The sequence below is a fragment of the Mycteria americana genome, chromosome 5, assembly GCF_035582795.1.
Source record: "Mycteria americana isolate JAX WOST 10 ecotype Jacksonville Zoo and Gardens chromosome 5, USCA_MyAme_1.0, whole genome shotgun sequence".
NCBI lineage: Eukaryota > Metazoa > Chordata > Aves > Ciconiiformes > Ciconiidae > Mycteria > Mycteria americana.
This window is the reverse complement of record NC_134369.1, coordinates 55484631-55498806: the sequence shown is the minus strand read 5'-3', so window position 1 is coordinate 55498806 and position 14176 is coordinate 55484631. Positions and strand designations below refer to the sequence as shown.

The following is a 14176-nucleotide window of genomic DNA, read 5'->3' as shown; positions in this document are numbered from 1 at the left end:
ATTGAAAAGCCTTCTGCTGACAGCTCTTAAAGGATGTGAGATGGTAAAACCTTTCGGGAGTACTCCATAATGGAAGATCCAAATCAGTGGATTTCTCAGTGAAAAATTTCTTCCCACTCTTGAGCTCAGCACTTACTTAGCTAGTATCCAGAGAAGTTTTATGTCCTGAATCTCTTCAGTGACATCCACTGCTTCAGTAAAACTGTGGACACTCCTGCTGACTCCTGCTGTCCCTGGCAGGAAAGACACTGTTTTGAAACTGTATACATTGAGTACCATTCTCAGTACTTGTTAGGAAGAGTAATATGTAATATTAAGTTGCTTTAAGACAGGCTGCTTTCTGACTGTGACACGACGTGCTGTACTTATATAGACACTAACTCAGTCTTGATTTGCCTTACCTGCTGTTACTTGTTTCTTGGCACATGAGTGCATCTTCCTTACTGCTGACTTCAGCAATGACTGTGATGTGGCACTAGCAACAGTATTTGTTCTGTTTGCTGTGAAAATAGTACAGTAAGCTTCCGTTCAACTCATGTGGTGCATATTACCTCATTGATTTGTTAATGATTCTGGTACTGTCTTGCCTAGTATACGTTATTAAAATAGAACTGATCACAAAAGTAATGTTTCTCTAATAATAATTTCACTGTGCTGTGTGGGGTTTTTTTACATGTAGCATTAGGATAGCTTGTAGATTCCCTGAGATTTGCAAAACTCATTTTCATGTGTACTTCTGTTTGTACAAGAAAAAATCCTGAAAGCCTTTTAACTTTTCTAATCTCCCAGTAACTTCAAGTGGTCTCTCTGCGCTTACTCCAAGTTTCATTAATCCCTCATAAAGATGAATGATAAGAATTGAAAATAATATTTCAGATGAGATTTCATCAGTGCCTTGCATGAGAGCACTAATGTTACCCTATCCCAAATAGATGTGTTTTGTGTATGTGTACAGATTCCTAGGAATGTTGGAATAAGTCACAAATTTGTTTTTTCATTTATTTAGTGTTTGGATTTTTTATACTTGTTCCTCCTTTGCAGAAAGATGTCTTTCTGAAGCTTTAAGTTTTCTGTTTGTTTTGAGTTATTGAGTTACTGCAGTTCTGTGAATGGAGATTAACTATACATTTTGATAATTAATTCAGAAAGCACACTGTCTTGATAAAGTTTCGTAGAAATATCAAACCAAATAAGAATTTCTTTTGAACCGAGTAAGTTTAGTTTCAGCATCTCCTATGAAAGAGTTTTCCTCTTTTGGTTAAGATATCTTTGTACTTGAAATCTGTGGTGCTTCTACTGAAAGCTTCTTGTACATCTTTCCTAAGCCTTTTATTTATTTATTTATTTATTTAAACTAGCCTTTAGGCATACAGTTTGGCTTGAAGTTGCTCTTTGAGATGCATTCTTCTAGCAGCCATGCCAGCTTATGCAGCTTCTGCTGCTTGATGCTGCATCCTTAATTGTGCTAGTAAAACTACTTATGCAGCTGCGCGTTAAAGTGAATCAGGGAACTGAACTTGGTTAAGAATAATCAAACTTAGTTACTTTTTTGCTTTACTGCTTTTAACCTGTGTCATTTCAATGAGCAGCTTTGCTGAATGACCTGCAGTCATATTGATGCAAATGGATGGATAATATTACTATAGGAATGAAAGACGGAAAAAATGGGAACTGCTTAAGGCTTACTTTTAGCAGCTTATAAAAGAAAAAAAAACAAACCAACTCACCACAATTCCTTTTTTAAATAGGGCTCTTCACTTCCCTGCTTAGAAAAATGTGTTAGACAAAAAAAACCCCAAAAAAACTTAAGGTGGTATAGATTTGTATAAACATAGAACCTCCTCCTACCAAACTCCCCAACACATGAAATAACTTTGTAGTAGCTTAGATTTTTCCAGACTTCTTGGTTATGTAGACTCAAGGTCTTTCCTACTTGACAGCAGGAAAATGGAGAGTCTTTATAGTTTTAGTAATCCTATGTTAAATGCATGAATAGTTATTGGAGCTGTGTTTATGTCATCCCAAGCAGCATATAATCCAAGAATATGAGAGTATTCAGCGTGCTAGGGCTTGAGGGATGACCTGATTGCTGTCTGTAACTATGAGATTAGAGATCACAGACAAGGTGGAACTAGACTCTTTTCAGAGGTGCCCAGAGATAGGATGAAAGATGGTGTATACAGGCTAGATGGGCTTCAATTATTCTGTGATTTTATACCTCCAGGAACACCGATGGCAGCAAGAAAATTGCTCTCCCTTGCTTTTCAAGCTAAAAGAATACAGTACGCAGCTGGAACATCCTTTTAGTGCTGCTTATTTTGTTCATCTGCTAACTTGTTTTTACTGAAGGTGTAGTGATATGTCAGAATGATGTTTCAGTGTACTACATATCTGATGTTAATTTTTTTTTTCCTTCAGCAAATTTGACAGGCCATGCAGAGAAAGTTGGCATTGAAAACTTTGAACTCCTGAAAGTTCTTGGAACAGGGGGTAAGATGCACTCTTTTTCTAAGTTGAATGTTGGAAATGTTACTCTTAAGTATAGTTTTGTTTTCCAGCTGAGGTAACTGGAACATTCTTTAGGAAGATATATCACTTTTGTATTGCATAGCACAATTTTCTTCACTTTTTTTTTCACAAATACTGTGCAGAATTGGAGGTCATGTGTTCTAGCTTACAGCACTTCTGAAGATGCACTTTTATCAAAAAAAAGGAAAATAAATGACTTGAGATTTATGACAATTTAATAGAGTTTGTGAAAAATCTGACCTAAGTTAAGGCATGATCTTGATAATTTCATTAAATTTTCAGACTATATTTTCATGAATTTCTGGAAAAAAACATTAATATTAGTACAGTATTGAATAGGATGCTCCACTCTTTACCTCTATGTTTTAGAGTTGGCATTGGCTCTACTAGTCTTTGTCCTATTCAAATCACAGTTTTTAAGGTGGAAAATGTTCACTGTTGTATTGTGGATTTCAGCACGATGTTGGAGATTTGTAGGATGTTGTAGGATTGCTGACTGTAACCAACAAAAAAGCTTTATTTCCCCTTTGTTAAAGGGACACACGCACACAGGCCCATACACAGACCAAAAGTAATGGCTTTATTCTTCTTAGTGTGTTTATGCAATTTTTTTGTCAGTATTAACATCAGATGCAGCGTTGAGTAGATTGGGGTAATCATGATGGTGGACTATCATCAAGGTCTGTAGAAGTTATAAGTTAGTTATGATATTAAATTTTGGGTGTTACCAGCCATTGACAGCTAGCAGTGAGGCTATTACTGCACAAGCTGCTACATCACTGGAAAAAGCAAAGGGTTTTGATTTTCACATGTAGCTGTCATACAGATTGTTTCATAAATTCATTAAGTTGTTAAATCACCTGAGAGTATATATTTTTCTGTTTCTGAAGTAATTTTTTTTAAATTTAAATTTAACAGGGTTAACAATTCAACCCTTGCTGTTAAATTTCAATAGTTAGTGGTAGAGGCAAGGAAGCTTTAATATTCATAGATATGTGTTGCATATTCATAGGTAGAAGCAGCTCTGCTGTTCTAAGTGGTCGGTATTGGTCTGAGTGGGGTTAACAAAAAAGAAATTACTTATAATTATGCATTTATGTGAGGATGTCTTTCTCTCCTGCTGATGGAAGCATTGGCTGAATTTTTAATTATACATGTGTGTGTATATGAAAACCAGTCCCATACCTGATTTTTTTTTTTTCCTTTTTTCCTTACCACTGCCATTAGTCTGAGATCACCTTAATATTACAACTATTGCATTTGGAATACAAAATAAGTTTTGGTGACTTCATAAATGTCAGTCTTCAAGTTCAAACTAGTAGTAGCCTGACCTCCTCCTACTGTCTTTAGGCAGTACCTCTGAAATACCCCTTTTGCTGCTGTTAAACTGTTGTCTGTCATTCATTGCTACCTTCCATGCTCTCTCTTCTCCATGAACAGATTAGCTAAATTTCTCTTGGCCTAGGATACTCTTAATCGTAGCAGGTAGTCTTTAGGCTCACAGTGCAAAGCTATCCTATTCACTCAGGTTAACAGGGTAATTTTTATGAGTGACCCCTTTCAGAAAAGGCTGCTACAATGGGATTGACAGTGTGTGTATGTGTGAAGAAAAAAAAAAAAAAGCTGAGGAAGCATGCCTATCTGTAGTCACATTGCTCCAGAAACGTCTTCTGTCTTAGTAGACTTTCAAACTATTTCAAGAACTGAGTAAAAGATTCCTGCAAACTTTAGGAATCCAAGGACACCTTGGGTATCCTGGAATGGCATTTGTAGGAAGAGTAGGTTGGGTTTTTGTGTGGTGTTTGGTGGGTTTTTTGGTTTGGTTTTGGTTTTTTTTTTTTTTTTTTTTTGTGTCAAGGAAATGCTAGTTGCACTTTTTTAATATGTAATTTCAATCATAGCCTGAGGTTCATGCCTTGGAAATCTAGACCATCAGGGCAGTCAAGAAGCTTTGTTCAGTCTTAAGCGTATCACAGCTAAGACTAGTGCACTAGGTGTGTCAGAGGTTGTTGCTTGCCAATTACTGGACAGCATTAAATGCAAATGACCTGATCAGAATGGAGCTACTTCTGTTTGCTTTTGGGGAAGTGACCATCTGTGAATTGTCAGTGTTTGCAGTAACATGGAATTGCTGAAAACAGGACTGGAATGGACTTGAAGAGGTCCTCTAATTGCTTGGCCCAAGACACAGTCAGTTATACCTGCGTCATCCCTGACAACAGTTTGTTCCTAAAAGCCTCCAGTAGTAGAGATTCTACAACCTTCCTAGATGTTCTTGCTGAGGATGTTTAATTTCCTAGCTTGAGAAGCATTCTGGGGATTGCAATAAGCAAAAATCCCCTCTCATTCTTGCCAAGAGGCTTCTGAAAGAACATTATTTCACAATAGGATATACCTGTGTTAAGGTCTTTCTTTTGTAAATATCATCCAACAAAATTTTGATGCACCATCTGAACACCATCTTCACTTTCAGTGTATTTGTAATTGTTACGGTCAGAAGAGTTTCTGTGTCCTTTTCATTGACTTGACAGAGCAGAATAGAAACTGAAGCAAGATGGCAAACTGGCCATTTGGCTAAGATGATCCTGAAATGTTCTACTGTGGTATAAATTTTTGTGAGGATTGGGTCTACTGTTACAGAACCACAGAGAATGTTGTACAAATTGGTGCTGTTAGTTAACATACAAACCCCTTTGTAAAAACTTAGTTTTTAGGCAGTTCTAGAACTACCTTGTCAATAACAAGAATTATTGTGCAAGCACTCTCATAAGTATGGAAAACCGACTTAAATGCTATAGACCTTGCAGTATCTGCTGCATGTGAAAAGTCAGGGGTTATACATTCAGTTATTTGGCTGTCTTACTGACTGTATGTTTTTCCTGTGCAGTGTACCTTGCTTTTTCCCCCACAACTTCCATAGCAGAGAGATTATTTTTCAAAAACTTCATAAGAGTCTAACTACCTGTTTGCATGCAAACTTTGCTACAGGATCTTAAATGTTGTGTCATGAGTTGTGGGGTCCTGTTTAGGCTTGCAACTTCTTGCTCTCAATTGAATTGAGGTTGGAGGAGTGAGTATGACTACTCTGACTTCTCAGTTCTTTGTACCAGAATATATGTTTACTTGGGGGAATGAGAAGAAGCATAAAGAAAACTGTCTATAATCACAATAACATAAGTCAGAAATATTTGGAATAGCAGGCTCTTATTGCAGAGTTGTCTTAAATGATACCGTACAAGAGTAAGGCCTCATTTAGAACTTGTACTCTCTTATACAAAACTACTCATCTGCATTTCAGTTGTCATCCTTAGGCTTGCTCTCACAAAAAATGAGGAAAAAGTTCAGAAGATATTTGTATGCCTTCTGTATTGATAAGTAAGAGTCTGAATTATCTTGTTCTGTGGTTTTTATTCTATGAGAATAAGAAAGGAGGATATTTTCTTCAATGTAGATCTAACAAACTTTTATCTATGTATAGTTGGCGGTCTGATTATGGTGAAGCTAAATGCCATCCCTCTAAACAGTAACTGCCTATTGGCTAGGTTGCAAGTTGCAGGTGCTTATTAGATGCCTTTCACCTTTCAGCCAGAAAAAAAAAGTGATAATTTCATTATTTCAGAAATTTGAAATATTTCAAGTATTTTCAAGTGGGGGTGTGTGTGGGTGTTTCGTTGGTTTTTTCTTTCTTCCCCCCCCCCCCCCTTCATTTTTAATCAGGGTGTATGGGGAAGGCAAGGTGATTCCTGGAACCTAGAGACTTCTCCAGACTCCAAACAGCCTTTGTATATCCATTAGTGAATTGCCCCCAAATTATGGGCAGGATGATGAGAGCGCCGTGGTTTTTTTGGTTTTGGGGTGGTTTTTTGGCAATTCTGAGAACTTCTCTGTCTTTTACACTATGAAGTAAATTCTGTGAAGTTGAAAAAATGTGAAGTTGAAGATGGGGCTGGGGGTTGAGATAATCTTAAACAAATTGATTCACAGAGACAAAAGGGATACTATGGCTTTTTTGGGAGCAATTTAAAGAAAAATGAGGAAGAGGGCATCGATGACTTCTGTTTACATGTTGCTGTGTATATTTAGGCAAGAGCTATCTTTACTCTGGCAATGAAAGCCTTATCCTGGTGTGAGTGCTTAGATATTACTGATATTACTGTAATATAGCTAATGCTAAAAAAAAGCTGCGATGCTGTTTTAAAATTCTTCACTGTGGAGTTATGCAGCATGCAAAGAGTTTTCAAACTATCTGATACTTAAATGATCTACAGTAATGCAAGGCAGAATACATTGAAACCTCACAGTCATATTAAGTGATGACTGTAGATGCTATTTTAACTAATGACAATATTTTAAATATAGTCTGCTATGAAGCAACTGGAATAACTAAAGAAGATACTAAAAATATGTTAAATTAAATGATACCTTGCTTAAGTATATGTAATTGTGGTAATTTTGTATAGACTTCATGGTGGTATTTTTCAGGTAACAACAGTGAAGGTTTATTTAAATCTTCATTTTTAAATTTTATTTTTTAAAAAGATGAAAAAAAATATTATTAGAAATAGTATCCTTGTGTACTGATATTTCTCCTGTGGAAGTGATTTTTTTGTGATAACATTTTCTTCATGCTATGGCTTAGCATAATTTCATACTTATTATTTTCTTTAATTTGCATTTCTTTCTTTCTTGCATTCCTTTATGTCTGGTTTGTTCTTGTACACACTCTCTCATTTGGAAGTATGCTTGTTATATTTTGCTTTTTGGTGTTAAAAGAATATCATAGTATACGTGTTCCTCTTTTGACCTGAGTGTCACAGGAAAAGACAAGGAAGCAAAAATCTGAGTTAGTAGCCTTTTAATCTGAGTTGGATCCTTTTACATTGCATTAAGGAGCTATTAATAGAATAAACTTCCCCACTGAAAGAATCAGTAACACTTTACATCAGTAAAACAAAATACATGACAGTATGCCACTGTTAATAAAGCTATTAATAATGTACTTGTTGCTCTGGGAGCAAATTATTGCTTACTTGAGTTCTCTGACTTGCCCGTGTTCTACTCAGTATATACTTTCTGAAATTCCAGTCTCTTTTTGTTTTCATTTAAGTCCTTTTCTCCTGCTGTTACTGTATAGCTGTTGCTGTCCACTGAATTCATGTTTCCAGCTGTCCCTCCTATCTAATTAAAGCTTTTTTCCTGTGACATAGAAAACTAGTGTCTATTCTATAGAACAAGGTTACTTTACAGCAAAGTAATCTAATGTTCTTCCCTTCGTGGCTTTGGGAAGCAAAGAGAAGGTGGCTCTGCTGGTTTATGCATGCCCAGTTGGCTTATTTGCTTCATTCTTTGTAAATGTGTTTTTAAAATAAAAAAATTTAAGGTAGAGTGCATTCTGGATCATACATCTTTCTACACATAGATTGTTCCTTTTTTTCTACTCAACTGTTGCTGCTTCTGACTTCAGTAAATCCACTTTCGTTCAGTCTTTCAGCTGTGCTTAAGAAGAGACAACACAAGTGGTTCCTGAGCATGTGCCCTAATAATCTGGTCTACTGCTTGAACTACAGTCCACTAATGAAAACAAAAATAATTAGAAACAAGAATATAACTGCCATATATAAAAGAGAACATTTTATACATGATCTTTTGGAATTAAGTGCTTATATGGGAAGGATATTCTTCTTACATGTGGAAGATACTTAGAATCTGAAGGCTATATTCATATGAAGGGAAGAAAATTGGTAGGATGAATGTCAGATTTAAATAATCAGCTCAAAAATCTTGTTATACAAGAAGGTATAATGAAGTTCCATCTAAGAGGTCAGAAGGTATTTGGATAAAGTTAAGGCTGTGGAATTAAATTGGATCTTTCAAAGCATATTGAAGAAAATATAAAGTACTCTTCTCATAAAAGAAGGAGAATGAAAGAAGTGGGGTTGCTGTGCTCAGAGTGAGCCAAAATTAGGGAGTGTCTAAATAATTCTAAACTCCTATTAATATTTTACTTCAGTTTCTGCTGAGGACAGCTATGATGAATACTGAATGGAAGGTGGGATGGCTAATTGGAGGCAGAGTTTGGAAATAGGAAATTATTCTTCTGTATGAAGCGCAGACTGAAAAGAGGGGACTGTGTTCAATCTAAGAACCTGGACAAATTCATCCCATTCATCCATCAGAGAATTCTGAAAGAATCTGGACATTAAATTGGAGATCAGGAGCAAAGATTCTTACTGGAACTAATGTCAAAGGTGGTTCTGTGTAACTGGAGAGAATAGCAAATGCAATGCTATGCAAGAAGGGAAGAAGGAAGTAGAAGATGATCCAGGCAGTTATTGGTTAATTGTTCTGACTTCATCTGACTTCAGCAGTATGCAGTGCCTTCAAAGCAATTTTGAAGGAAATAATTCACCTTAATTTTTGTAATAATTAAAAATGAATGATGTGCTTATCCAGTAGTAGATTCTTACGTATGAGAGCCTTCTTCTAAAAACTTACTTTCTTTTTAAAAGTTAGGCACGTATTGCCTGCCATACCTATTTACTATAATAACTTTTACTTTTTAAAAAAAGCTAAAGGTTAAAAAACCCAAACAAACAAAAAACCAAACACAAACAAAACCAAAAAAAACCCCAAAAAGCACAAAAGCAAAATGCTGATAGAAAGTACATTTTAAGATGCAACTTAGGCTCTGCTGTCACTTTCTGCCTTTCTTATTTATCGCCTCTCACTCGTTTAATGGGACAGGGAACTTGTTCTTGGGGAAATAACAATGTTGAAAAAAGTCCATTAAAGATTCTTGCCTATCTGATATTTAAGGAAAGATGACAGAGAATGCCTCCTCTTTGACAGTTTGGTGGACAAAAAAAAGGGGAAATGCTTGTTCAGAATGCTATTATTTGATCTTTATAAGGTTTGTGCTTGGCTTTTTGTTCTGTTTTTTAACTGCTAGAGCTATATCCCTTTCTGACTTTGCCTCATCCCAAATTTTAATTCATATGGACAGATAGCTGCACAGTGAGAGTTCTGCCTCCAAATTCTTTAGGCAGATTAAATCTAAAGACTATTTTAACAATAAAGTGCAGAGGAAAGAGGTCATTAGGCATATATCAGGCAAGAATACAGTGGAATTTATTCAAATAATTAAATATTTTGTACCTCTGAGCTGTTTTCTGTTGTTGTCTCATGATTAGTCTTACACTTATAGTAAAAAAGTAATTTAAGAAAGAGGTGTAGCTTATGTTAACACTTGAAAATACTGCTTTAAAACTCTATACAAATGTCCAAGTTTTGATGGATTTAGAAGTCTGCATAAACCATCTTGTGTGCTATAAACAAGAATTGCTTGCCTTTTTCTCTGTAAGAATTAGCTGGCATGATGCAATGGCTTAATGTGCTTGCATTTATACAGAAAGAATAAAAAGGCAAAGAATACTTTATATTTTTAATTCATTGTCTTTCAGCAAGTGTGTACCTTAACATATTTTAATGACTTGCTGAATTGTTACTTACGATGACGTGTATTACTATGAATGTGTATTCATGAAAAAGGCAATAGTGAAAGGAAAGTTTTAACCCCCAGTTATATTTTTCTGCCTCACAAATTAAGTGGAAATTTGGTATAAATTGCTGGTATGAAATCTCTTATTCATCTTACAGGCCTGATATCCATATCAATGTGCAACTAATAATTGCTTTTTTCTTTAACTTTAAATTATTATTTTATTTCTCTTAATAAACTACAAGGTCAGTCTAACAGTTTGTGTTTGTGTATGTGTGTGTGTATATATATATATAGTATGTATTATATAGTCTTTTAGTTCTTCCATCATTTAAAATATTTTTAATGAATTTTGGGGGTGAATATTTGGTGGCTGTGTGTGTGTTTCTTCATGGGGGATATACTGCTGGCTAAATATTTCTGCCTTGGAAGTAGTTGAGATGTGCATCACATTTTATGAGAAAACATTAAAATGTGGCTCTTCGAGAAATGAAAAAAAAGCTTTTCTGAAATAAGATTATCAGGTAATGGTATTTTTGCAATTAGCTTATGTGCCTTCTTGCTGCCACTCAAATGAATTGCTTTTGCAGTGTTGTCTTTTAAGTAAATTTCTCGTGGTGATATCACAGATTCTGGTGTTGAATATATCATGAGTCATTTGATTAAAATAGTGCTACTTAAGATTTATTCTCATCAAAACTGCTGAGAATCCTCATCATTCTGTCAGTTCTTTTAAGATTTCTGAAGAAACAATTTGTACCATGGTAAAGCTCTATGTTGTAAATTCTTTTATGATAACACTAGTATAGTTTCTAGATATTTCCTTACAGCTATTACACGTACCAGATAATTTTCTCCTATGCTGTACGTAAAGCTGTAGTAGGTGCTGTTAATATACTGCTAGCATTCTCCCACTTAAGATGCATTATTGTATGTTTTTATAAAGTGTGATTAAAGATACAGGTAGGCAAGTATTAAAATCTAGGGGCTTTTGTTTATTTTAATTTAGCTTAACTTAATGTTCTCCAGCATTTCTGGTAAAACTACTGTTTCTTGGGAACCTAAGGAAACTTCTGTTTAATGCTCTAGGCTGGGCTTTTCAGAGAGGCACAAGGAATCATAGAATCGTATAGGTTGGAAAAGACCTTTAAGATCATCAAGTCCAACCATTAACCTAACACTGCCAAGTCCACCACTAAACCATGTCCCTAAGCACCACATCTACACGTCTTTTAAATACCTCCAGGGATGGTGACTCAACCACTTCCCTGGGCAGCCCGTTCCAATGCTTGACAACCCTTTTGGTGAAGAAATTTTTCCTAATATCCAGTCTAAACCTCCTCTGGTGCAACTTGAGGCCGTTTTGTCTTGTCATATGGCTTGTTACTTGGGAGAAGAGACCAACCCCCACCTCACTACAACCTCCTTTCAGGTAGTTGTAGAGAGTGATAAGGTCTCCCCTCAGCCTCCTTTTCTCCAGGCTAAACAACCCCAGTTCCCTCAACCGCTCCTCATAAGACTTGTGCTCTAGACCCTTCCCCAGCTTCGTTGCCCTTCTCTGGACATGGTCCAGCCCCTCAATATCTCTCTTGTAGTGAGGGGCCCAAAACTGAACACAGGATTCAAGGTGCAGCCTCACCAGTGCTGAGTACAGGGGCACGATCACTTCCCTAGTCCTGCTGACCACGCTATTTCTGATACAAGGCAGGATGCCATTGGCCTCCTTGGCCACCTGGGCACACTGCTGGCTCATATCCAGCTGGCTGTTGACCAATACTCCCAGGTCCTTTTCCGCTGGGCAGCTTTCCAGCCACTCTTCCCCAAGCCTGTAGTGTTGCATGGGGTTGTTGTGACCCAAGTGTGGGATCTGGCACTTGGCCTTGTTGAACCTTATACAGTTGGCCTCAGCCCATTGATCCAGCCTGTCCAGGTCCCTCTGCAGAGCCTTCCTACCCTCAGGCAGATCAACACTCCCGCACAACTTGGTGTCACCTGCAACTTACTGAGGGTGCACTCCATCCCCTCATCCAGATCATTGATAAAGATATTAAACAGGACTGGCCCCAACACAGAGCCCTGGGGGACACTGCTTGTGACTGGCCGCCAACTGGATTTAACTCCATTCACTGCAACTCTTTGGGCCCAGCCATCCAGCCCAGCGAAGGGTACACCCGTCCAAGCCATGAGCAGCCAGTTTCTCCAGGAGAATGCTGTGGGCAACAGTGTCAAAGGCTTTACTGAAGTCAAGGTAGACAACATCCATGGCCTTCCCCTCATCCATTAGGCGGGTCACCTTGTCGTAGAAGGAGATCAGGTTGGTCAAGCAGGACCTGCCTTTCATAAACCCATGCTGACTGGGCCTGATCACCTGGTTGTCCTGTACGTGCCACGTGGTGGCACTCAAGATGATCTGCTCCATAACCTTCCCCAGCACCGAGGTCAGGCTGACAGGCCTCTAGTTCCCCGGATCCTCCTTCCGGCCCTTCTTGTAGATGGGTGTCACATTTGTTAACCTCCAGTCAACTGGGACCTCCCTGGTTAGCCAGGATGTTCAATGTCAAATGCCATCTGAAAACTGGTGAAAACTAGGGCTGTTCCCTTAAGCAGATGAGACATGCTAAGCTAAAACCATTCTCCACACTGTTTTTGTTGCATGTTAGTAGAATGCAGAACTGTTACCTACATTTTTTGAGAAGTAACTTCTTAAAAAGATGTAAATACTGCTTTTGGAAGCAGTTTTTTTAAACCAATGCTCTCAGTAGTAGGGATCTGGTTTTCAGATGCTAAAAATAAGTTAACATCCAGTATTGGAAAAATAAGTGAATAACATTCAAATTGTGCATATGTATAACAGTATTACTGTGGTCACAGTATGATGGTCTGTACAACCTTGATTCAGATCACTTGTGTCTGTATATCATGACAAGATTTATGACCCATGCCTATTTTACTAAAGTAGTCTTTTTAGACCGATGGTTATCCATTTCTTGATGACCAGCTGGTGACTATTGAGTCCAACTTAGATATACTTGAGATCTCATAACTACAATTAAAGTTGGGGAATGCGATATAATACTGAACGTCTTGAGAAAGATTGTCACGTTTGTCTCCCAAAATAGAAAGATATGTTTACACTAACCTGTTCCGACTCTATTTGCCATTCTTGACAGATATGTTATGAAAACTTACTTTATGAAAGCTTTTATTGTGAATAATGGGTTCTGTAAAGAAGGCAAGCATGATTCCTTAGGGTATGATGAGTCAGGTAAAGAACTTCTTAAAAAGAATTGTTCATTATATGAGCAATGTCACTTCTGTATACTGAAGGAAGCAGGACTTGGTTGTAGGAAAAAACCCACATGTCATTTGATAATTTAAACTCTCTTATTACCTGCCTGGAAAAAAACAGGAAAAATCTGGAGTTAACACATAATTACTTACTGGGAGCAGTGTATGCTATAGCATTTTTAAAGACCAACTAAAGTTGAGTATCTCACATCAGGACAGTATAACCTGTCTACTGTATTTACAGTTTTAAGATACTTGAGCATTCTCTTTAAGAAAGTAATGTGAAGGTAATTATAGGGGTTGGACAAAACACCCAACTGGTTCAGTTTTCTGCCTTTCACGATGGCTTAAGGAGACCCTACAAGAACATGGAGAGGCATACGATGATGGTTTCCTTAGTGAACTTATAGCAGCCTGCAGTTTGGGGTCTGCCTGAGCCCGGGATTCTCTTCTGTGTTTAGCAACACTTGGTATACTTTCCTCTCCCTCAAGGATTTATATACTCTTTTGGAGCTCATCTACATTTTTGTTATCTGCAGCATAATGTAACACTAGTTCCACAGCTTAACTGCATATTTATTTGTGTGTTTTGGGCAGTTCTTAATCTTGATACCTAATGATTTCATTTGTTACTTTAGTTATTTTATTTCTAGAAATAATGAAAAATTGCTCCTTTACCTTCATACAGTTTTTGATTTTTAACTCTCTAGCATCTTCTTAAGTACTCTACTTTTTCAGTATAAATAAAAAGTCCAAGTGTGTTTAGTTCCCTGCATAATTAGAATAATTCTTTTATCTTTTTCTGTATTTTTTTTTTTAATGTTCTCCTAGACTTTTCTGATGGGGGGAGGGGAGCTGGGG

The 14176-nt window shown here is 37.0% G+C and overlaps 1 protein-coding gene across 2 annotated transcripts in view; it reads left to right on the top strand.

Moving 5' to 3' along the window:
• Positions 1-14176, top strand: part of RPS6KA5 (ribosomal protein S6 kinase A5) — an 85627-nt gene that overhangs the window by 10343 nt on the left and 61108 nt on the right. Inside the window, exon 2 of one of the 2 annotated variants that reach the window (XM_075503434.1) lies at positions 2419-2490. The exons of the other annotated variant lie outside the window; for it this stretch is intronic. Coding sequence (XP_075359549.1) covers positions 2419-2490 — 72 coding nt within the window. The remainder of the gene's footprint in view (positions 1-2418; positions 2491-14176) is intronic. 2 annotated transcript variants of the gene reach the window in all.